Source organism: Quercus robur, chromosome 8, assembly GCF_932294415.1.
Source record: "Quercus robur chromosome 8, dhQueRobu3.1, whole genome shotgun sequence".
Lineage (NCBI taxonomy): Eukaryota > Viridiplantae > Streptophyta > Magnoliopsida > Fagales > Fagaceae > Quercus > Quercus robur.
In genome coordinates this window covers 16,300,752-16,326,188 of record NC_065541.1, presented here as the reverse complement: position 1 = coordinate 16,326,188, position 25,437 = coordinate 16,300,752, and the positions used below count along the sequence as shown (strand labels likewise).

At 34.8% G+C, this 25,437-nt stretch overlaps 3 protein-coding genes across 3 annotated transcripts; all 3 read left to right on the top strand.

Moving 5' to 3' along the window:
- The first annotated feature begins 850 nt into the window (after window positions 1-850).
- LOC126695946 (uncharacterized) lies at window positions 851-1,537 on the top strand. The gene has a single exon (XM_050392740.1). It carries the CDS (start codon window positions 851-853, stop codon window positions 1,535-1,537), a length of 687 nt encoding a protein of 228 aa, XP_050248697.1.
- Window positions 1,538-4,551: 3,014 nt separating this feature from the next.
- LOC126695945 (S-locus-specific glycoprotein S13-like) lies at window positions 4,552-15,638 on the top strand. The gene is made up of 3 exons (XM_050392739.1): window positions 4,552-5,852; window positions 5,993-6,106; window positions 15,293-15,638. Exons 1-3 carry the CDS (start codon window positions 4,552-4,554, stop codon window positions 15,636-15,638), a joined length of 1,761 nt encoding a protein of 586 aa, XP_050248696.1.
- A 7,893-nt stretch (window positions 15,639-23,531) lies between these two features.
- On the top strand, window positions 23,532-24,015 carry LOC126695944 (G-type lectin S-receptor-like serine/threonine-protein kinase At4g27290). Its single transcript, XM_050392738.1, has 2 exons — window positions 23,532-23,684; window positions 23,779-24,015. Exons 1-2 carry the CDS (start codon window positions 23,532-23,534, stop codon window positions 24,013-24,015), a joined length of 390 nt encoding a protein of 129 aa, XP_050248695.1.
- The last annotated feature ends 1,422 nt before the right edge of the window (window positions 24,016-25,437 follow it).

Sequence of the window (25,437 nt, the reverse complement as noted above, 5' to 3'; positions counted from 1 at the left end):
ATCAGGTATTTATCAAAACTCCATGGTTCTCCCAATAAGACTCTGTTAGCATCTAATTCGTTCTCAAAAACAAATAGCATAATATGATCTCCCATATCTTGAATCTCAAAGTCATGTTTCGTCCTCCATAAAGGCTTGAGAGTCCGAGCAACAGCGTCAATGTTAAGCGCACGCTTCGTAAAAAACTTAGCTGCAAGCGTACACTCTGTTCTAGACTTTTGGTTGTCAAAGTTGAAAACATCCCCTTCCTGTTCTGATAGCAATAGACGGTTCCACGCCGCTGCTAAAGTATCCATCTCAGAACTGGCTTATCCACACCCCAGAAGACCAAACCCTAGCCCTCTACGCTAGCAAGTAACGTAAGGGAACGCAGTTCCTACAACGTAGGAAACAAGGTTCTACAAACCAGAGAATCTAGCGCCGCCAGACCTAGGTCAGAGAAACTCTCAATTTACTGTGAGCAGCGGGTCAATTTACTGTGAGCAGCGCCTATAAGATCACTCGCAATTTATTTTGTGAGCACAATCGGGCTGAGTGCTCTTCGTCTCAGCATCTAACATCTTTTTGGAGATGTCTTTGGAGGATGCATATGCCGAATAAAGTAAAAGTTTTCGCTTGGCGAGCTTGCAGGAATATTCTGCCAACAAAAGCAAAACTTTTTACTCGGAAAGTTACTCAGGATGATGTATGTGAAGAATGTGGAGTGGGTGTGGAATCTTCGGGTCATCTGTTTTGGCATTGCAGCAGAGCACAGGAGGTGTGGAAAGCTTCAAACCTTGGTTTAGGGGCGATGTTAGGGGAGATTCATAAATTTATAGATCTGGTATGGTATGCTCGGAATGTAAAACAGATGGATACTCAAGCGCTGGCTCAACTCTTCATGGTCGCGTGGGGCATTTGGTCTAACAGAAACGAAATTCGAACGGGAGGTTCACGGAAGTCAGCGTCTTCGATTGTGAAGTGGACGTTGGACTACCTGGAAGAATTTCAAGTTGCCAATCATACGGTTCAGGTCAAGTCTGCAGAATCTGAATGCGGTTGGTCACTTCCCCATGCACCGGGTTTTAAAGTAAACGTGGATGCTGCTATTTTTGAGAATCTACGCTCAGTCGGAATTGGAGTCGTGATACGAGATCACCTGGGGTCTGTCCGAGCAGCTATGTCTAAGAAGTTCCGTGCAATGTTGGGACCATTGGAAACTAAAGCTAAGGCGATGGAGGAAGGCTTGAGGTTCGCATGGGACAAGGGCTTTAGAGCAGCAACGTTTGAAGGGGACTCTCTGTTGGTGCATCAAGTGTTGACTGGCTCTGCCATCCCACCTGCTAGCATCTCCAACATTATTTCTGGTGTGCTGAGTCAGGCATCACAGTTTGATGAGTGTGTCTTCTCCTTTACTCGGAGGACTGGCAACAAAGTTGTCCATGCGTTAGCGCAGCATGCTAAGAATTTATCTGATCCTAGTATTTGGCTAGAGGAATATCCTAGTTTTATTGAGAACTCAGTGTCTCAAGATGTTTTGTTTTTATCATCCTTTTAATAAAGTGACGTAATTTGCATCAAAAAAAAAAAAAAACTCCTCATCTTCCATATTAACTCTCACATCTTTACTATTATGTTGTAATATAAATCCATTTTAATTAATTAATTTTAAAATGTTCCAACAAGATGGAATGTGGAGAAGAGATTTTGTTTTGCAAAATGTACATCTATTTCTATATATAATACTATATCTATATCATATCATATACTATATAATAAAAGTTGGGTTTAGAAGTTGTGGTTGCGCCAAGTAGCTTCGCCAAATTGCATAAATTTTTTTAGATTTTTAGATTTAATATATATATATATATATATATAATTTTTCTTCTCCTATAATTTCTAAGTTGATAAAGATCTTAATTTGATTACAATCCGAATTCTAAATATCAAATTTTGCCCTTCTTTTCACGTATATATACATAGTTCATTTTTATGGGATAGCTTTGTAACTATCCTAAAGGACCTAAACTACATTTAAAGAAACATCTTTAAAAAATAAAAAATAAATAAAAACTATATTAAAAAAATGGCAAAAATCCAAAACTGACCCTCTGAGTTTCACCTTTTTTCATTTTAGTCCTTTAAGTTTCAGCTTTGCCATTTCAGTCCTCTAAGTTTTAAATTTTGTCAATTTAGTTCTCCGTTACCTTTCTGTTAAGTGTTGCCATTTACTAAACCCAAACGACGTTGTTTTGAATTTTTTTTTTCAATTTCTTAATTGAATTTTGTTGAAAAATTTTAAATACAAAAAAAAAAAAACAAAAAAAACAAAAAAAAAAAGAAGAAGAAGAAGAAGAAGAAATAAAGAAAGAAAAAATGAAAAAGAAAAAAAGAAACTAAGGGAATGACGTACAACAACGCTATCTAGCTTCTCTGTCTCTGAGACAATCAAATCAACCTAATGGGTCAAGGAACTTCGAGCGGTCTTAACTGACAAGGCTTACCGGGTGATCGAAAACCCAATGGATCCAACAAGAAGGAGAAGAAATTCGAGCCGGCGGCGCCACCAGCTTGAGTGGGTCGCAAACAACGCAAACAGAAAGACCTAGATGCCAATTCTTGACTTCCAAGCGTTACTTTACACACAAAGTGCCGTCTCTAACTCCTATAGCTCGAGTGTGTCAAAGACTATTTGTTAATGAAGGAAGAGTTGGTGAGCAACCAAGAAAGACTCATACCCCAAGAGGAAAAAGCAAAGGAAGACAAATCTAAAGTCAATGATCTCAAAGGCTCACCTATGAGTGTTGTAAATCTAGAAGAACTCATAGATGAGAATCACATGATTGTTTCGTCGTCAGTGGGGTTGGAATAATATGTGGGGATTTTGTCTTTTATGGGGATTTTGTCTTTTGTGGATAAGGATTAGCTGGAGCTCGGTTGTGCAATATTGATGCATAACTAGGTGCTTTAGGGGCTGTTTGGATTTTTTTTTTCATCACTCATCACTAGGAATGGCAACGAGTCGGGTTCGGGCTAGGTTTTTTCATACCCGAACCCAACCCGTGGGCTTGGACTCACGACCCGGACTTGGCCCGATTATTAAACGGATTTTTTTGCGCCCTGCTGGGCCCTACAGGCCCCGTTGGGCCATGGTACTTTAGGGCCAATTCTATGGCCCAAAAAAAAAATGTTGGATTGATATTGATTTTCTCAGCTACCAAACAGTAGGGGAAAAAGAACACAAGAAAATCCAGATCAGAACAGATCGAAAACCAACAAAAACCATTATTTTCTCAGAAACCAACAGATCAGAACAAGAATTATAAAAATAACACTTAAACTAGAAAATACAAATTTGATTACAATAGAAAATACAACAAATCAGAACAAAAACCATTATTTTTCATTACAATATTTTTCCCACATCAAAAGTAAAAACAAGAATTAACATATAAACCCTAGGTCCAAATTTGATTGACTTTGGAGGCACAATTAAATGTTATCGTTAAACAATATTTGCCCCACATAAGAGTTGTTAAAAGGTTATTACAAATTTGTCCCCAAGATATAACCAAGTTTATTAGGTTTTATAAATAGCAATTTTGATGAAGACCCACAAGTTTTTTGTGTTTCTAAGAAAAATGAAAAAAAAAAAAAAAAAAAAAGTTAAGAAAAAGTTATCAAATGAATATAAACCATTATTTATACCTAAAAGATTATAACCCTTCAATAGACACTTTTTCATTCAATAGGTACATTTTCATTCAATATGCAAATTTTCGGTCAATAGACACATTTTCGGTCAATAGGCATCTTTTTTCAATAGGTATTTTTAATATGTATGCAATATGAAGAGTTATGACTTTTCAATAAACACATTTTCGTCTGTGTGTGTATATATATATTACAATCTATCTTGTATATACCTATCTATATATACAACACTAACTAAACCAGAGATACAACATTCTTTCTCTTATCCCTTCCTACAAAAAACTTAACGAAAACAATATTTTGTTTTCGTTAAGATTTTGAGTTTAGTAATTACTAGTTGGGTTAGGCTAAATAAAAGGGAAGACTGTAAGTTTTTGGAAGAGGGTGCACTACTTTAGAAATAAAAAAATATAACCAACAATTTTTTATTTCATTTTATTTTATTTTATTTTTTATTTGGGCAGGGATGGCCCCGCCCCCATGACAAAAATATGGCTTCCATCCCGTTTCAATCGAAGAATATTCGTGAATCCTGCTCTATAATTTCAAAAGCCTTGTGCTCATGACCTTTCCATTCATTTCACATCATATTGCATATATAGTCGGGACCAAGACAAAACGATTGGGTATTTCATGCGTTAGATTCATGAGTCTTCCCTCTCAGGTGGACCCTATGGTAAATTTTTACAGAAAAATGTAGAATATTCGAAGAACAACTACCAGCCTGAGTCGATGCATCTCCTAAAGAAAATTAAAAACATAAGTCAATGCATGGCGTTCTATGTTATAGTCTTAATTTACTCAGAATAATAGGTCTAACTTTTACATGTTGGGTAAGAGCTCTAAGGATAGTAAGCAATGGACATCTTTACTTCTGTGCTTTTGAGTTCCAGTTTGCTTCTTTTTTACTTTGTATTCTCGGATGCTGCTGATAACATTACTCAATCCCAATTCATCAGTGACAGTAACGGCACAACCTTGATCTCTAAAGATGGAAGCTTTGCCCTGGGGTTCTTCAGTCCAGGTAATTCCACAAACCGTTACTTGGGAATTTGGTACAACAAACTCCCAGGTACAACGGTTGTTTGGGTAGCAAATCGGGGCACTCCAATCACAGACTCGTCTGGCGTGTTGATGGTAAAAAGTTCAGGTAGTCTTGTTCTTCTCGGCCAGAATTTGATTGTTGCTTGGTCGGCAAATTCAACAAAGGAGGCCAGGAATCCAATATTACAGCTTTTAGATTCAGGAAATCTAGTATTAAGAGAAGAGAATGAAGGAAACTATTCGTGGCAAAGCTTTGACTATCCTTCTGATACGTGGCTAGCAGGGATGAAGCTTGGGTGGGACTTAAGGATTGGTCTTGAAAGGCGCCTAACTGCATGGAGGAGTCCAGCTGACCCCTCACCAGGAGAACTGAGTTGGGGGTTTGAACTTCATAATTACCCTGAATTAGTCATGAAGAAAGGCTCGAAGAATTTATTCCGGTCCGGTCCATGGAATGGCAATTTTTTCAGTGGTATGCCAGAGTTACAGGCCACTCCGCTTTACAACTTCACGTTTGTCTCCGACAACAGTGAGGTATACTTCATGTTCGAAATGATTGAAAAGTCTGCAATCTCAAGAGCAGTTTTGAATCAATCACAATCACAGTATCAGCGCTATATGTGGGTTGAAGATAAAAAAGAATGGAGCATATTCTTATATTTGCCAAAAGACAAATGCGACAGTTATAATTTATGTTGTCCTTATGGAAATTGTATCATGGGTGAGTCACCTGTCTGTCAATGTGTACAAGGATTCAAGCATAAACCACTACAAACATCATGGAATCCAGAAGAGTGGTATAAGGGATGTGAACGCAGTAAGCCATTGAGCTGCCTGGATAAAGCCGGGTTTGATAAAATTTCTGGGCTCAAAATGCCAGACACCACGTTTTCTTTGTTGAACGAAACTGTGAGTCTTAATGAATGCGAAGTCAGATGTTTGAACAACTGTACCTGTATTGCTTATTCAAACTCAGATACTCGAAATGGAGGAAGTGGCTGCGCCATGTGGTTTGCGGAACTAATTGATATTAGACAAATGGCAGCTAACAAGGAGGATGCTAATAGCCAGAATATATATATTCGAATGCCTGCTTCAGAGCAAGGTATGGGCCTGTATATATTCTTAATTTCTCTTTTATTTGGATTTTGATGAGCCACCAAAGCTAAAATATTTGTTTCCTTCTGTTTTATTGCATTAAATTCTGTTGCACTTAAAATATTTCTGCATTTCTATTGCAAATTCATCCATGAAGCGGTGACAAACAAGCAAAAGATGAAGGTGATTTTAATAGCTGTGGTTGCCATTGCCGTAGTTTTTGGAGTGCTCTTGATTCTCTACTGTATTTGCAGAAGGAAAAACTTGAGAGGTAATACCTTAGACTGGCTCAGAGGCCTGTAAAGACCGTTAAAAGTTAACCTTAGACTGACTCTTCTTTTTGATAACAACCTTAAGACTCTTCTTTTTGATAACAACCTTAGAGTCTTCTTTTTTGGTAAAACCTTAGACTCTTCTGTTCCATGTTTTACATTGAAGACACAATTAGAGTTAGGGTGACAAATTCAACCCAGACTCATTTACTTATTCAAATTCACCAGCTAAAATAAGACTCAAAGCTCACTATTAATTGGGTCAAATAGATATTAATCCAATTAAGCCCAATTAACATGGGTATTAATTGGGTTTTAATTAGTTACCCAATTAGAGTGATCCACGTTATCAGAGCCACTTTCTGTGGCCTTCAATTGCTTCTTCTTCTTCACAAGTTTTGTCTTTTTATTGCCCCAGCAAATACCCTTGCTTGCTGCCACCACACGCACAAGAACGCCCAACTTTGAAGTTTTGGACTCATATTTTCTCTTATTCCTCAGCCCGCGGTTTCTCTATGGAATGATTCACGAGGGACGCGTACCCCACTTGCCAAACTTTTATTCTAAGAAAACGCGTTCTAGCAATCTAAACAAAGTAACAAACAAATGGATGGCTCCACCTAGCCAATAACCCATATTTCTTTCGGACCAAAAAAAAAAAAATCCAAATCATCCTTTCACACCCTTCCACAATGTCACTTATCACGTGTCACCCAAAGGTCATTTTCATGTCAGTCTCATATGACTAGCGCATGAGATATCAACTCCTTACTGGACATCATCATGTTGTCACCTTCATACCACATGCCATGTTAGTGGCGTCTCTTTGGGCCTAAATTTGGCTGGATCCGATCCAATAACTTTTCTGAGACTAATCACATCAACACCTATCATCTGCCATGTTAGTAGTCACTTTAGCACCACATCAACACAGCCACGTATAAAGTGCCATGTTGAACACTTTGGCCATGTAAGCTAGTGATGTCAACATGACATCGGCTACAAGACCCACGCAACATTACTCGGATCTGACACTCTTTTCAAAACCACTTTCTCAAACCGTGCTAGATCTTCTCAAGTTTATTCCAAATTCAAGGCATCAACAAGCTTTCTACCTTTAGTGTAGAGCTTGTCTAGGGCTAACCCTAGACTTTATTACACTTATAGAAATCTTGTTAGGGTTTTCTATAATTCAACACACAAAATATATTGTAGCAGTCAAAGCTGTATGCTATGGACGTAGGTCGTTAGGCTGAACCATATAACTCTCGTATCTTCAATCACTCTCTCTCTTAACCTTCTACATCACTACAATATTTCTCTCATTCAATACGTATAAGCTTTTTGAAATAATTATGCAAGTCTAAAATTGTCTAGACTTGGATTTTGAGCAAACTTGAATCATTTGTAGTACTTGCAGCAAGTGTGTTTATGACTTTATTCGAGGAAACTTTTCACTACGAGGGTTGCGCTTAGGTCTCTCATTCTATCCTCAATGGACCAAGTTACTTTCCATAAGTTAATCCAAGTCCAAAACTTAAAACAAGCATATTCAAGGCTAAGTCACTTTGCTCTATTTAACTTCGAAGTAATTCATAATTGCAAAGAAAATAAATTTTAAGTAAAACATTGGAAGGGAGCCTACTTTCATTAACGTAACAAGGCATACACAATCAAGGATAATTCTAATTTTAAAAAGAAAATATAAAGGATAAAAAAAGGAGTTTATTTATGTACTTGCTTAAGTGAAGAACAAGGCTTTCTCAAGTGAGTAAAGTACATGCAGGCTCAAGTGGCTCATTAAAGCATGCTCAAGCAAGACCCCACCTAACTCTCGTTTGAGGCTCACACGAGTGAGAATTGTAAAAACAAAATTTGCATCCTCTTATGATTAGAATTCTACATAAATCATCTTATGCACAATTTCGAATGAGATAAGAGAGGTAGAAAGTCAAAGCTTTTAGAGTGAAAACTCATGTCTTTTTATCCCATCAGCTTTCATGAGAAAGCCTTTCTAGTTCTATAAAAATCTTGTGATCCAAAGTTTATATTAAAGATACTTTGATATATACACTGATAAAGATACTCTCATGTTAATGCTAGAATTAATTTTTTTTTTTTTTTTGGGTTACTAGTTAAAATCCTTTAATGAAATTTATTCCTAATGAGATTAGGATTATGTTTTCAAGGTTTCTAGCATTATTATGGTTCTTGATCTTGATATTGAAAACCCTTTTGTTTGATTTACAAATCTTTGTTGATAAAATCAAAAGGTTTTTTTTTTTTTTTTTTTTTTTTTTTTTTTTTTTTTTTTTTTTTTTATGGAAGACCATTGAAGATGTCAAAAATGGTTATCAAAAATTTTTGATAAAAATTCAATTTTGCGAGTTTGGATCAATCAAGAATTCACTTTCAATCGATTGAATGTTCTTTTCGATTGATTTCAATCGATTGAATGTTCTTTTCGATTGATTGAAGAGGAATCGAGAACCGATCGATTTAGGCAAAAACTCTATAACGAAATTCTTCATTATCTCGATCAATAGAGAATCCCTTTTGATCGATCGAATGTTCTTTTTGACTAATCAAATAGGTATCGAGAATTGATCAAATGAGACAGTGACTTTGTGATATATTTCTTCATTTTTTCGATCGATCGAGGAAAAGATTCGACCGATCGAAGGCACTAAATTTTGAATTTTCACTTGCTTTTTGATTAAGTGTAAAAACTTTGATAAAAGGCAAGGTTGTGTGTGATGAGATTACACATGTTTCTATATAAAGTGATTAATTTTTATAGTCCTTAAAAGTTAAGGACATTTATTAATCATTATCTAACTAAAAGACCGAATGAGATCAAAGATGTTAGTTAAATAGAACTCTTAGTCCTAATTTGTTTAGGACCTCTCTTTTAAGAAACATTCTAATGAGATTGGAATTGTTGAATGATTAAAAGTCCTTAATTTATTTTAATTATAGGTTTTTAATGAGATCAAAATTCTAATTAAAGTTATATAGTTTCTAATGAGATTAGAATACTTTATCTAGTAAATTAACGATAGAGTTCTTTATAACTAAGCTTTGATCCATTAGGGTTTAAGGAATCCTAAATAGTTTAGGGCTTCCATTTTAGTTAGTCACTCTAATGAGATTAGATTCTTCAACAAGTGCAAGTTTATTAGTTGTGATGTGATCACAATTATTTAAAGAAAAACCCAAATAACAAGTGGGAGTGCTGAAACAACCCTTCTGTTTAGTTTATTGTAATGTGAATAGATACCTTGTCTTGGCCTATAGTCTTGCATTCCATGCAAAGGGTATTTACTTTGCAGACTACATGATTAAACTTCTTTGTGATTACACGAATGTTCATTACGCCACTGTAACGTGACTTAGTTAGATCAAATCGAATTTAAACAATTAAACACATTTGATGTGTAGGGTTAAAATTGCGATAAGATCACAATGATTTCAAGATAATCCATTTGTTTTAAAATTTCTAGTGGGAGAGAGATACAAGGGTTGGATCTCACACCCTCCATTATTGGTTCATAGTAGTGTGGGTAAGCACCTTGTCTTGGTGTATAAGCCTCACAATCCCAAAGGAGGGTGTTTACTTCATAGTACTATAAGATTGAACTTACCCATTTAAAGTAGTGTGAACAAACATCTCGTCTTGACGTATATGTCTTGCAATCCCAAAAGAGGGTGTTTTGTTTCATGGTACGACAAGTTTAAACACAATAAGGGAGATGAAATGTGGCTACACATGATTCTAGATAATGGTGTACACTAGACTAAGTGTAATGTTTACCTCCCAAAGGAGCTATGTAATTATTACTTAGAGGCTAAAGGAAGAGTGGCAAATTATTTTTGTTTTGTATGAATTAACAAGATAGAATTAATAATGAGAATAGTTCTCGTCTGATCATAGTGGTTGGTATTCACTCTATGCTAAGGAATATTAATTACGAGATTAGGTTGTTGTTGCACCCAGTATAGTATGATTTTCAGGTTCCATACTATATGGTTATGGATGCAAAATTATAATGTCCTTGTATTTATGTTCATAGTCTCAAAATAAAGTTGTCATAAATTTTTATTCTCTAACTACTATTTTAATTGAATCACATTAACTAAGAAATAATTTTGGACATGGTGCTTAAAGGAGTGGAAGTACATAAATATGTTTCGATTTAGCATTGTCATAATTTCCTATACACGATGCATTTATGGAAGATAGCTTATGATGTGATCATAGTCTCCATTGAAAGTCTAAAATGTTACATTGGCTTCTATCTCAATTGTGCTATAGCATGAGATGCAAGAGTTAGCACTAGACTTTGACTTTATATTAACTCTAAATGAGATATTGGGTATGAATCATATTCAGTGCTAAGAAAGGCTTAAGGAGTTCCAATTCTATATCATTTTATGAAAATGTTTTATTTTTAAATGAATTGGAATTCTTGGATGTAGAGATTAAATGTTAATCTCATATGGATATGATCCACAAGTCCTTGTTAGAATCATTTGATCAATTCAGATTGTTTTGAAAATAAATTCTTTTTATATTATCTAAGTTGATAAGTGAGTTCTATGCAATGGAAGACATCCGAAAAGCTAAGGCTAAGATTAATATGATTTAATTCAAATTCTTAGCCTTTATCGAAAGGTAAGGGTGGTAAGAAGAGGAATTATAATACCAAACAATTGGACAAGCTAGTTGCCCTAGTAGTTGCCAAAAGGAAATTAGACTCAAAAGTATGACCAAAAGGAAAGTGTTTCCTTTTTGGTAAAGCTAAGCATTGTCCATGATTTTTTTCTAGATGAAAATTTACATGTTTTACTTTTTAAAGAGAAAGTTTCCATCATTTGGTATTGTATGTTTTGGCACTTATGTCTATATCTTATTAATCTAAATGATATTCAAGATTGGTGAAAGATGGGCTTTTAGAACTATTATTTTGTTATATTCCTAGTCTATGAATTCTATTTAGAGAATAATATGATCTAGGGCTCCTTTTTGTAAAGGAATGAAGTTCCAATGACTTCTTTAAGTCAGTGCATACATAAAGGAGGAATAGGACTCTTTTAAAGGTAGAATGTTCTAGAAGAAAAATGTTAGAATTTGTTGTAGGAAAACTATAAAATACAATTAGAAATGAGATGGTTGTATTAGATATACCACAAGACATTATTCTAGAGATAACTATTACACCGGTACAATATCGTAGTGGGAAGATTATCAATTACCAAATAAATTCATACTTCTGGAATAAACTTTTGAAGTCATTCCACAAGGATATGAATTTGATCCTTGGTCCAACATAAAGGTAATAGATGATATGAATATAGATTACTGGATCAAGATTATGTGAATAGAATTAGATTCTATTTAAAGTCTAGAACTTGTAGAGGCACCTAGTAGCATTAAGCCTATTGTTTTCAAATAGGTTTACAAGAAAATGAGATTGATAGATTAGAAGGTGTAAACCTTCAAAGTCAAGACTAGTGGTGAAAAGATTTATTCAGAAAGAAATGGTTCTACTATGAAAATATTTTTTCACCAATAGTCAAGTTTGACTCTATCTAGATTCTCTTATTCATTATAATTCATTTGGATGAAATATGGGCAATGGATATCAAGAAAGCTTCTTTTAGTAGCAATCTTGAGGAAGACATCTATATGATGTAACTAGACTTGTTCATAGCAAAGAACCAGTAGTGTTTAGTATGCAAGTTGCTTAAAGTCTATTTGTGGACTAAAGCAAGCATCTGAATCATAAAATATCATCTTTGATTAAGCAATCAAATTGTTTGATTTTGATCAAGTATTAAAAGGCCTTATGTGTGTAAAAGCTATATAGAATAATAAATTTCTTAATGTATGTGGATGACATTCTAATCATTTAGAATGATGTAGAGTTATTGTCATCAATTGAGTTTTGTTGTTGTCTAGTCTAGTTTGATATAAAGTACTCGGGAAAGACTGGTCAAATCCTAAGAATTAAACTTCGTTAAAATTCAGAAATTAGGATGTTGGGTCTATCTCAAACTGCTTAAATAGATTAGATTCTAGCCAAGTATAACATGTAATACTTCAAGAAAGGATAATTTCCTTTTAAGTTTGAAGGTCCTTTATAAAGGACTATAGTCCTAAGACATATAGAAGGAAGAGCATATTAAGACGGTTCCTTATACCATATCAATTGGAAGTCTTTATGCTATGCTATATACTAGGCTAAATATCTATTTTACGGTGGGCGGCATGGTAAGCAAATATCAATTGAATCTAAGAACACTTAATATAGTGGGACTCAAGCATATACTCAAATATCTTAGGAGAGTGAGGGATTATATACTTTTCCACCAAAGTGAGGATTTAATGGTTACTGGTTGTACAAATACTGACTTGTAGTTTGATTGTGATTCATGAAGTTGGACTTCAAGATATGTGTTCATCCTAGGTGGTGAAGATACACATTAAGCGTAAGTATTATCTCATTAGAGAGATATGAGTACATGAGATGTAGTAGTAGAAAAGATAATTTATGTAATAAATCTGATTGAAACTTGTTTCCAAACTTTGCCTTAGAGTGACTTTGAATTACTCTAAATGACAATAAGTGTTGGATATATGGTAAATTGTCTTTGAGGGCAAGTGGGAGATTGTTGGGGTTTATGCCCTAAAATCCAATTAATTGACATGTCATAAATAATTAAATTGTTTAGTTATATAAGACTATTTATAAACGAACTAATGAGACATTATCATAGTCCTTGAGATGCATTGTATGTGATTTATGTAATTTAGTTACAGAAGATATAAATCACAAGTTCCTTGTAAACTCAAAATATAATTCATAATAGGTGATGAAATTGGGTGTTTCATTTGCGAAGACTATAACACATCAACTAAGATGGTTTGTCTTGATCATGGAAGTGGAGACTCCTAGTTGATGTGTTGATGTGTCTTTAGTGTTAAGACATATTGAACTAGACCGCTATGAGATTAATTATTCAATCACCAACTGTCACTGAATGATTAATCTAACGACTTCTAATTTCATGTACTTTCAATCCTAAGAGGATAGTGAATCCAATCATGAAATGTAGGTTACTTTGATATATCAGGAGTAAGATCTAATATTGACTGTCAAAATCTCAGTATATTGCGTAACCACATGTAGTGTTGAGGGAACACATATTCTCAAGATGGAATCCATAATCTCTTTATATAGAGATACGAAAAATCCTCTTGAGATAATTTTAATGGGAATTGGTTATTCATTATGCTCACTTTAGTAAAGAGTTACTAAACTTTATATTTATTGAAATTGGATTTCGATAAATATGAATAACTAAAAGATTAAACTGGGTACTCAAGGATAAAATAGTTGTTTACAAAGTGATAGTTCATTGTGACTTTGTTCACTATGGATATTTCATGGAGGGGTCAAATGATATTATTATAGTATTGGGATATAATTTATTAATAAGCCGCAGAGTGCAATTATATTTATATAGCGGTATTAAATATAATTGATGGTAACTTTAGACTTGCAAAGAGTTGATAGATAAGCCCAAGACCCATTGGAGTTAGAGTCTTATTTGTTCCCTTTGGTCCCATCTCAAGCCACAAACTAAAACTCAAATGGGCAGGCCCAAAAGGCTAACCCAATTAGATAATCAATTTTTATTTAATAAGAGTTATTAAATAAAGTAACTACCAAGGTAGTTAGAATGTATGTATGATGAAAAGAAAAAGAAAAAAAAATTTCTCTACAATGAGAAGAAGAAGAAGAAGAACAAAATCTTTTAAAAAGAACTTTTCTTTGAGAATCAGTGTCCAAAAAAGACTGATTGAGAAACCACTCTTCTCGGGTACCATGTGGAATTGGTTTGTTGATTAGAGGTATTCTCAAGTCCTGGTTTTGAATTTCACTGCATCAAGGTACGCTTTCTATTCTTTGTTTTAGAATTCAAGGTTACATGTTATCTCTCATGAATGAAGTAGATTAATGTTTGTTGCTTCCGCTGTGTGTTTTGTATGAGATGCCAAACCATATTTTCCAACAATTTGATCCAAGAAACATGTGAAGAAAAGTTGCTTCATTAAACCTCGACATTGCTTCTATGGAAGATTAATGAAGAAGCTCGACACAAGCTTGACATAAGCTCGATCTATCGAGAATTACAATTTCAAATTTCTCAGATCTAAATTTTGTCCCATGATGACTTGAATGATTAGGGTTTGTCTCTCTACAACCCTAAACATGTATAAGGCTTATTTTAAAAGTCATTAAGTATGGAAACAGAGATCTAGAACTCATATACTCTGTGTGAAGTTATTGCTTTTGTGCGCTTTAGGGTTTTGCAACCAAGTGCTTCTTGATCTTCAAGGTTTATGAAGTGAAAAAATTTGCAGCTAGCAACAATCAATCAAGTAATTGGAGTTAGTCACGTACTAGATCCGTACAAAGGAGTTAGTCACATATTGGAGATTTGTGCAACAAAGGGAAGAAATATGCTATAAGATCAAGTCCAATTGGGTATTGGAGCAAAAGTTCAAGTGTAGGTTGATATTTTGGGATAAGCCAGGGCAGTGGTAAGATTCCTCATACTTGTAACCATTTGATTATTGATTAGTATATTCTTAGGAGTAGTGACCTTAAATTCACCTGGTGGGGTTTTTTACAAGAGATTTTCCTCATTTGTCAACAAATCATTGTGTTAATTTATTTTCCATTGCATATTAGATATTTGGTGATTTTTTGGTACCTCCACGATTTGCATGTAATTTGACCTAATTAATTAACTTGGGAAATTGAATTAATTAACTGGGGTCAATCTAGTTTTACTAAACAAGTGGTATCAGAGCCAGCACACTCTGATTAAGTTTTAATATTTGATGTGTGATCCATTGACCCCGTTGTTATGGATAATGGACAATCATTAATTATACCTCCTCTTTTTTGTGGTACTAACTATGCATACTAGAAAGTACACATTAGAGGTTTTTTGTAATCTTTAAATGAAAAGGTATGTTTGGTTGTTAAGGCTGGATGGACCAAACTTACTAAATTGCCAGCATCTTAGGATGATGACAAGATTAAAGCTGCAAAGTTCAACAGTTGAACATCTGCAAAGTTCAACAGTTGAACATTGAATGACTTATTTAGTTTTGCAACTAACGAGGAGTTTACGAAGATCTCATCCACTGAGAGTGCTAAGGAAGTATGGACAATCCTTCAAAACACTTATGAAGGTACTAAAGTTGTAAAAGATTCCAAGCTTCAAAACCTGACCACTAGCTTTGAAGAAATCAAGATGGACGATGATGAGACATTTGATAAATTCTATGCCAAGCTCAAGGACATAGTAAATTTAGCTTTCAACTTAGGTAAAAAGATTCCAGAATCTAAGATTGTAAGGAAAATCCTCAGATCACTTCCAGAGTGGTTCTATGTTAAGATCACCGCCATAGAAGAATCAAAGGACACTAACATTATTCCTTTGACATACTAATAGGAAATTTGCAAACCTATGAATTAGGTTTAGTAAGGATTGGCATGAGAAGCAAGAGCAAGAATATGGCTCTAAAAGCCAAGAATGATGAAGGAGACGAGTTGTCTGAAGATGAGAACTCAAAATTAAAATCTTACATTACTAGAAAATTCACATGCGAATGTCAAGGCAAATGACAAGGATTGCAAATAGTCTGGATTCTCTCAATTTAAGTCTCAAGAAAATTTCAAGAAAGAATCTAAAGAAGTTGGATAAAGTAGCAACACTCCAGTTGGTCCAAAGTGTTATGGGTGTCAAGAGTATGGACACAAGGAGTCTAAAGAACTAGTTGATGAGGAAAAAAAACTGATGGAGTCAAAATTTGGGAAGATGGATGAAGAAGATGACATCCATACTACCTACTTAATGCTTTTCAAGAATTCTGAGAAGCATGAGAAGTTTTATAGCCTAGCCACAAGGAAGTTGAGTGAAGTGGAGTTAGAATGAGAAGAACTCTCCACTAAAATTGATGAAGCAAATCAAAGCATAGGAGCACTACAGTTTGAAAAAAACTTCCTCACCGAGAAGATCAAGAAACTGGATGTAGAATTGTTCCAAGTAAAGGTTCAACTAGAAAGAGCTTCAAGTTCCAAGCTGGATGAAATGCTCAACTTCCAAAAGGTTGCATCTAACAAAATAGGTCTCGGGTATGATCACTCTCTCTCTTCTTGTAGTACTTCCTCTAGTGCTTTAAGTAATGTCAATTTTTTGCCTCCTTCTAATTCTAAATCTTAGATAAATGAGCCTAAGATAGAAATAGTTATTAAGGATAAAAATGATAAGAGAAAATTCATTCTAGGAGCACCTCCTAAAATTGTTAAGAAGGAGACTAAGCAGAACAATCATCACTTCTCTAATAAGAAGTCTCAACCAAAGAAACCACAATTCTATCATCACTGTGGAGTATTGTGACTCACTCATCCAAATTGCAATAAGTGGCTTTCTACTCAACAAAGTAATAGTGTGTCATCCTTTAGAGGTCAAAATCAATTTCAAAACTCGTTGGCTCCTCTTGGAGAACTTCTTAAGGCTGTCCTTTTTCTAAGTAACTTTAATGGTTTGATCTTCCCTCTTATCCACCTAAGTAGAGGTCTTAGAAAAAGAAGATTTCTTCTTCCTCCAAGTCTCCTATTTGGAAGGAAAGAGACTCCAATAAGTGATTCATTCACTTATCTTGCATCTCTTATGTGCATTTGTTGTTTTGAGTCAGTCTTGTGTTTATTTCTTTTTAATATGCTTGTTTGTTTATGTTGTTTTTTTTTAATACAAAAAATGGAAAAATCTGAAAATACAAAAACAATGTGTACCTTTGGATGGCCATTGAAACAAGGTTTCTTTGCTTTGTATCTCTTGCAACTTAAATGAGCATCTTCGTGCACAACTAAGCAATGTGAGCTTTGTGGCTCATTATATGATTTGCATGATTTGGTTAATCTTTTATCATTCATATCTTTATCACTCTTTTTGACGGGAATGACTAAAAAATCTTAAGAGAATGGCATAAATAACCATCTCACCACTAAAAATTGTCAATCATACAACATCTGTGCAATTCATAAAAGCCGTGCTCAGTAAGGTGTAGCACTTAGCACTTGCACAGCAAGAATAAGATGTTTGACTAACATAAATGAGTTTTTCTTTTCTCTCTCCTATATGCCCATGCATGATATGCTTTTTTATGCTTAAAAGAAAAATATGCAAAGAACATGAAAAACAAAAAGAATCAAATTGCTTTTACATATGGTTGCAAGCATGTTTCTAGGAGATGTGGGAGTTATATAATGTACCTCAAAGGTGATGGTCCCTATCAAATAGTTATGATTGTGTGTGAATGTTCTTGATTCTCTCATATCATTATTTTCATATGATGAGACACTTATGCTTTCTTGTAAAAGTTTCACACAAAACACACAAACTTTTTCTACTCTTGATACTATTGTACAGGTACAATGTGATTTGGCCATCACAAGGAATACATGTGGTTGTATAAGCTTACTAAATTGTCTTAACTTATTTTTGAAAATAAAATTGGTTAAACTTGTTTAGTGTTTGTGGATATAGGAATGCTTTGCATCTAGAGTTTTTGATGTGTTCGAGTGCTTAACATGCTTATTTGATGTTTGGTATGGTGTTTATCTTGCTTGCATTCATATCGTGTTGGTTCTCCCTTGAAATTTCATGTTTCTGTGCTACTCAATACTAGCTCAATAGCTGGCTTGATAACTACTCGATACCTCTCGACATAAGCCTCTTTTGTCAAGGTTTTCTATTTTCTCGATACCTCTCGACACATAGCCCGATCCATATTTCTGAACTCTCTATTTGATCGACACTTGCTCGACACCTACCTCAATTCATCGAAATTTTTAACCGTCGACACCTCCTCGACACCTGTTGATACGTTGAGCTTCTATTCTAGACACCTTCTCGATGCTTGTTCGATCAGTCAAGATACCTGATTCTATATATACTCGAGGGTCAACCCGATTTTGTTCTCACTCAAACACTTCGATAGTTCTCTCTTCTCTCTCGATCCAGAACCTTTTTCTTCATTAAAATCATTCTTCCCTCCTCTTTTTTGGCCTTTTTCAAGCTTCAATTCATTGGTAAGAGGTCTTAATCCCTTCTATTCTTCTTTCCTCATGAATTTCATGCATTTAGACCTAGGGTTTTCAAATTTTTTTTAGGAAAATTCGGGATTTTGTGTTTTTGCTAAAATTGTTGGGTTGGGTTTTGTAGTAATGATCTCACATGCTCATGCATTGCATTCTTTACTATTTTTTCATATGTTCATGCATTCTAGGATTGTGTGACTTATTATGAACTGTGAGTGTTGTAGTTTGGATTCAGTTTTTGCCCATGATGCTCTTCTTTTTACACATAACATGCTCATGCATTTCCATGCATTATTCTTTTCTTTCCTTCTTTCCTGAGCCAATGATCTAGTGTGTTTTTGTCTCTTTTCTATAGCATTCCTTCTATGGCACCCGAAAAGTATGCCCCTTCTAAGAATCCCATCTCACATTGTGGTTCTTCTTCTTCTTCTTCTCATTTTATCAGGGATAGGTTCCATGATTCAAAATCCCAAAAGGATTTTAAGGAGAACTTTTATGACCGGTCGATTCATTCGAAATGGTAGGTTATTCTATCTAATTTTTTAGGCATTCCTCTACCCAATGCATTTAGCACTCAGGGTTGGGAATCTCTCTGCGAGAAACCTTCTAGATGTCCCAGCGTCTTTATATAGGAGTTCTCTCCAACATACACACTATCGATACCTTTATTCCTCAGTTTACTACAGTATTCCAAGGAACACATATCGTAGTAACATCGGAGTTCATTTTCAAGGTACTACATGTTCTTAGGGTAGCTCATCTAGACTATCCTAGTGCACCTCGTCTTTGTTCTATATCTCTAGATGCGCTTGCCTCACATTTTTGTGGGCAGCCCATGTTGTGGGATGATACTCTTAACTTCACCACTCACAATTTTGCTAAGGGTCCAAGGATCCTTAATATGGTGATGACCTTTGTTCTCACTCCATGGTCTCACTATAACACTATCATTGATTCTCGTGTTCATTTTATTCTCTCTCTTGGAAGGTCTATCTATAGACTTTCCCTCACATATGATAGTATCTATGATTGATATCTACCAAGAAACTACTACATGTAATAAGCTAATCTTCCCTTCAGCTATCACACGCATTCTCACACACATGCACATTCCTATTCCTTCTTCACCTCTCTTCTCTCTCATGGGTGTTGTTAGTAAGGAATCTATGTAGAAGTGTGCTACACAGTTGGCAGCCAAGGCCAAACGACCTCGTACTCCCACCCAACAAGAGGAAGCTAACATACAAGGTACTAAGGATGCTGTCTATGCCTCTCGACCCTCTTTTATGTCTGCTCCATCTTTTTCTTCTAGAGGAGAGGTATGTCTCGCTACCATCATGGATCAGCTTAAGCTTATGCCTGCTGATTTTGGTAGTTGTCTTGACCATCTTTTTGGTGAGATGTGTTAGATGAACACTAGTGTTAGTCGTATCGCTCGTTGACAGTTCTGTCTTGGTGGCTTTGCTCCTTCTTCCTTGCTTAATCCTTCTGTGGAGTCCTTTAATAGTAGAGATGATGATAGTGATGATGCTTTTGGCTCTACACATGATGATGAGATGACTGTTTGTCAATGATTCACCCTTTGTCACTTGTGACAAAAAGGGGGAGTAGCTTTGGTTATGAGAGAGTAATCTTGTTGTTAAGGGGAGAGCTAGACTAGTGATAAGGGGAGAGTACTTTTGAGATATTTAGTGAGATTTTTTATGTGTAGTTCTCATTACATGTACCTTGGTCTTGCGACCTTTTTACATACATTGTACTTCTCTTGTTATATAAGATGATGATGTATGTTTTCACCTTTATCTCACATGTGTTGTTTTTTTTCTCTCTTTATACACATGTCTCTTGTTTTATATAACTTGTCTATATTTCACACTCGATGCCTTGATGGATCTTGTTTAGTGTTTCAACTAAGACAAGTTGCAAGTCTTTCATATTGTGATCTCTCTTCTTGCAAAGTTTTCAGGAGTTCATTGTATTAGTTAGGCTTATGTAATTTTTAGTGCAATGATTAGGGAGATTATTGTTTAATACTTCTCTCATAATTATGCTTGTGGTTTTGTCATGGATTGCTAAAAGGGGAGATTGTTAGAGTCATATTTTCTATGTAATTGGCTAATCATTTGACAAAATGCACTTTACTTGTAATTGGGTAGATCTAAGTTGAGTTTAATGTATCAAGAAGTATGTTGTTCTAACTTATCATGTGTTACCATTAAAGACATGAAGTTTGATCTAAGAAACAAGTGAAGAAAAATTGTTTCATTAAAACTCAACACTACCTTGATACTACCTGCTATCGAGGATTTATGAAGAAGCTTGACACAAGCTCGACACAAGCTTGATCTATCGAGAATTACGATTTCAGATTTCTTAATTAGATCTGAATTTCGGCTCATGATGACTTGAATGATTAGGGTTTCTTTCTCTACAACCCTATAGAAATATAAGCCTTATTTTAAAAGTCATCAAGCATGGAAACAAAGATCTAGAACTCATATATTCTGTGTGAAGCTATTGCGTTTAAGCATCTTAGGGTTGTATAATCAAGAGCTTACTGATCTTGATTGTTTATGAAGTGAAGAATTTTGCAACCAACAATAATCAGTTGCTGGAATTAGTCAAGTACTGGAATCCGTACAAAAAAGTTAGTTACAGATTGGATATTTGTGCAACAAAGGAAAGAAGTCTATTACAAGAACATCAATTCCAATTGGATATTGAAGCAAACGTTAAACTGTAGATTGGTATTTTGGGATAGACCAGGGTAGTGGTAAGATTTCTCATACTTGTAACTGCTTGATTATTGATTAGTGGATTTTTAAGAGTGGTGACCTTAAATTCACCCGGTAGCATTTTCGCCTTGCGAGAGATTTTTCCCATTTGTCAATAGATCACCATGTTAATTTATTTTCTGCTGCATATTAGGTATTTGGCAATTTGTTGGTGCCTCCACGATTTGCATGTAATTTGACCTAATTAATCAATTTGGATAATTGAATTAATTAATTGAGGTCAATTTATTTTAACTCAACCGGGTGAATTTAAGGGTATACCTGGTTTCCCCATTAAAAAAATATAGAAATAGAATGATCATGGAGTCACATTTCCTGCGCGCTTGAAGGAAAGTGATTAATCACATTTCAATCACCATCACCTAATATGGAAATTCTCTGTTTTATGATTATATCCTCTTATTCTTGACACAATCCTTTTATATAAATACATTTAAGCTACTTTTATGTCTCATTCCATATGAATTCTATTCTACAATAATAATAATAATAATAATAAAAAAACTGCATGAGTGCTATTAAAGCAACATCTTCGCATGACCCTCGCCTAAACTTTGCTTGCCAATTCTTCAAGCCTACTCAATCGACTTGTTAAATTCTGCTTGAGCAAGACCTTTCTGGTAGATTTAGTCAATTTAAGTCTAATACATTAATACCCCTGCACCCTGCATAAACTGCTTCTGACCTTTGCTACTGTTAATTTGCACCAGTCTCGTCTCTTATTCTAGCTTTCCTTCTCACTTGAATTGTCATTGATCTTGGCCTTTAATTCTACAAACTTGTTTCGTATGTATGATCGTAAATTCTTGATTCTTGCTGCATCTCATTTAGGATTTTGATTTGGGATTTTATTTTATTACTCTTGGGATTGACTGACTTTTGTTTCTACCTTACTGAAGCACTTAGCAAAATGTTCATGTTTTTCTATTTGATTGCAGTTACTGCTTAGTGGGAAAAATTTTTGAAGGTCATATATTCACCGCACTCGGTCACTTGCACATTGGCTTGATAAATGATAATATGCCATAATCACAGTTTTTGGGTTAACCTCAATTTCCAAGCAGTATGGTGTTTTGTTTTCGCAAATTAATTGATTATTCATGAAATTTCTTGCATTTTGGACAGCATACAAACCACATCTTATGTTCTTCAACTTCGCGCATTTGGTATCAGAATTAGTTTTTGTTTTGGGTCTTTCGAGTGTCAATTTTGTGCGTTCTATTTTTGGTTGGTACCGTTGTTACACATAGTGCTAATGGCACTTAGTGCCCTATGCCCATGTCAAGCATTTATTGGTATCTTCTTGCATGCTACATCTTTGTTGGCATCTATACATTACTCTATGGTGGGTCTTTTTTATCACTGCCTTGTTTAAGCTAAACTATTACCTTTAGACTATCCTTTGTCATTTTGTGACAAAAAGGGTGGGGGGGGGGGGGGGGGGGGGGGGGGTGTTGTGAATTTAGACTCAAGAGACCTCAGATTGATGGGAAGTATTCTTCTATCTGACTATCTGTTATTATTTTGTCAACGAAATTTAAAAATCTGGTTAAAGTATCGTTGATTGAAGAGGCACGCTCAAGTGGAAACCAAGGCCACTCAAGGGAACAAATACTTGCGGCCCCAGCGGCAAGCGAGGCCTCGCCTGATCCTCACTCAACCCTTGCTTCAGCGACAATTACAGAAACAAAATTCCAATCCTGTTCTGATTAGAATTCTAACCCTACATGTTACCACCTATTTAAACCATCTAAGCATGATTTACAATGAGGTTATAGAGGCAAAAACTCAAAGATTTTAGAGAGAAAACCATGCCTTCAATTCTATGAGCTATCTTTAAGGACGCCTTCTAGTTTTTTTAAGAGCTTGTGATCTGAAGTTTGAAACCACACCGACCCTTTCTTCCACTGAGTTAATTGTAGATCAAATCTTCAAGTAGGTGTCGGAGACTGCATTAGAGTTTCTAGTTTGTTGCATGTACAAATCATTTGTGAAGAAATCCAAACTAGAAGTTTTGAGTTCTGTAGTGTTTGATGTCACAGCAGTGAGTTATCTTCTGGGATTGAAGAGCTAGTCTAGATACAAAGGTTTTGGACAAGATTGTAAAAATCATTTTATAATGGATTGCCTTAGTTAGGATAGGTTACCCTTAGTATAAGTTACCATTGTAATGGTTTCCCCTTTTGGAGAGTTCTCCATTGGTTTTCCACTTCAATATCATAATATGTGTCTCATGCTTTTATTGATTTTATTATTTTGCAATATGACATGGTAACTTGTTGTTTTGATTGTTAATATTGACACTTTGGATCATATAATTGATTTAATTTGAAATTAAATAATAATTCAACTGTATAATTGATGGGTCTAATTGAATTTAAAAGTTGTCATTATTCTAGTTTATTTTGTATAATGTGAAGTCCATCTTGCTCTTATCAGATAAAATGGAGAACAATATCATGTTAGACCAGAACATTGAACTCCAAAGTGAAGACTTGGAGGTCCCATTCTTCAACCTAGCTACCATAGACATTGCCACTAACAACTTTTCAAGCGATAACAAGCTAGGTGAAGGAGGCTTTGGACTTGTATACAAGGTAAATATACAAGATAATTTTATAAAGACCACCGAAAAGCAATTATCAGCATATTCTATTTCAATAAAATCCACTTACAAGTGTGAATTTCCAGGGTACACTAACAGATGGACATGAAATTGCTGTGAAAAGACTATCACGAAGTTCTATACAAGGATTAAATGAGTTTAAAAATGAAGTTATATTGATTGCCAAATTGCAACACCGTAATTTGGTTAGGCTTTTGGGCTATTGCATTGAAGGAGATGAGACCATGCTAATCTACGAATACATGCCCAACGGAAGCTTAGACTCCTTCATTTTTGGTTTGAACTTCTCAAAAACTTATTAATTTTTTCCAAACTTCATGAAATTCTTTTAGGATAACGTTTCTCCAAACCAATTTTGAGAAAAGTTCCTCCAACTCACTATGTGACAACTTAAAAAATTACCCTTATTTACTTTGAGTCACATAATCTACTTAATAGTCATATGACATGTTTAAATTATTTAATGAATCATGTAATTTAATACTTATGGATGGTTTTAAGAACAGCCACATAATGGATGGGAGGAGATTTTTCAAACCTGGTTTAGAGGAAATATTTGTCCCTTTATTATTATCATATAAATAAATTTCAATTTTGTGTTTTATTGTCCAAGTTGGACTTTGTATTAACACAAATGAGAAACTTGCCAGATGAAACGAGAGCTAAAGTTTTAGGTTGGTCTATACGCTTCAACATTATTTGTGGGATTGCGCGAGGGCTTCTCTATCTTCATGAGGACTCTAGATTGAGAATTATACATAGAGATCTCAAAACAAGTAATGTTTTACTTGATAGTAAGATGAACCCAAAAATTTCTGACTTTGGCATGGCTAGAATTTTTGGTGGAGATCAGACTGAAGGAAATACAGAGAGAGTGGTTGGAACTTAGTAAGAATTCTTAACATGCTCTATTATCAACATTTTTTTTTTTTTTTTATACTCAAAGAGTTTCATTCTTAGTGATGTTTTGCAGTGGTTATATGGCACCCAAATATGCCATTGATGGTTTATTTTCAGTAAAATCAGATGTATTTAGTTTTGGAATATTGTTGTTGGAGATATTAAGTGGAAAGAAAAATCGAGGGTTTATCCGTCCTGACCAAAGTCTAAACCTTGTTGCACATGTAAGTTCTCAAAAGCATTGTCTATCCATTTTACATATAATGATACAGATAATGATAAGAAAATTTTAAATGTTTTAGGCATGGAATTTATGGAAAGAATGCAGGCCTTTAGAACTACTTGATAATTGCTTAGAAGACTGTTGCATCATATTGGAATTTGTTCGTTGCCTCCATATAAGTTTCTTATGTTTGCAACAACATCATGAAGATCAGCCTAACATGTCATCTGTGGTTATGATGTTGCACGGTGAGAGTTCATTACCTGAACCTAAAGAGCCTGCTTTCTTTATAGGAAAAAGATCATCTTATCAAGCAAGAACCAATCACACTCAACCAATGAAATTACTGTTACATTGTTAGAGGCTCGATAGCCAAACTTCATATCAATTGCATTATTAAGTGCACATCAAAGACATTTTCACAATAAATTTTAGATGGTAAGTTGTTACTTGCTGTTACTAGTAGGCTAGAAAGTAATTTCTGTGATGGGTTCAAATTAAAACCAACAACTACCTGCCACGTATCATTTGTTGTAAAAGTGTTATTTGAATATTGTGAACATAAAATTTATCTTTTACTTATCCTATAATTGATATTTAT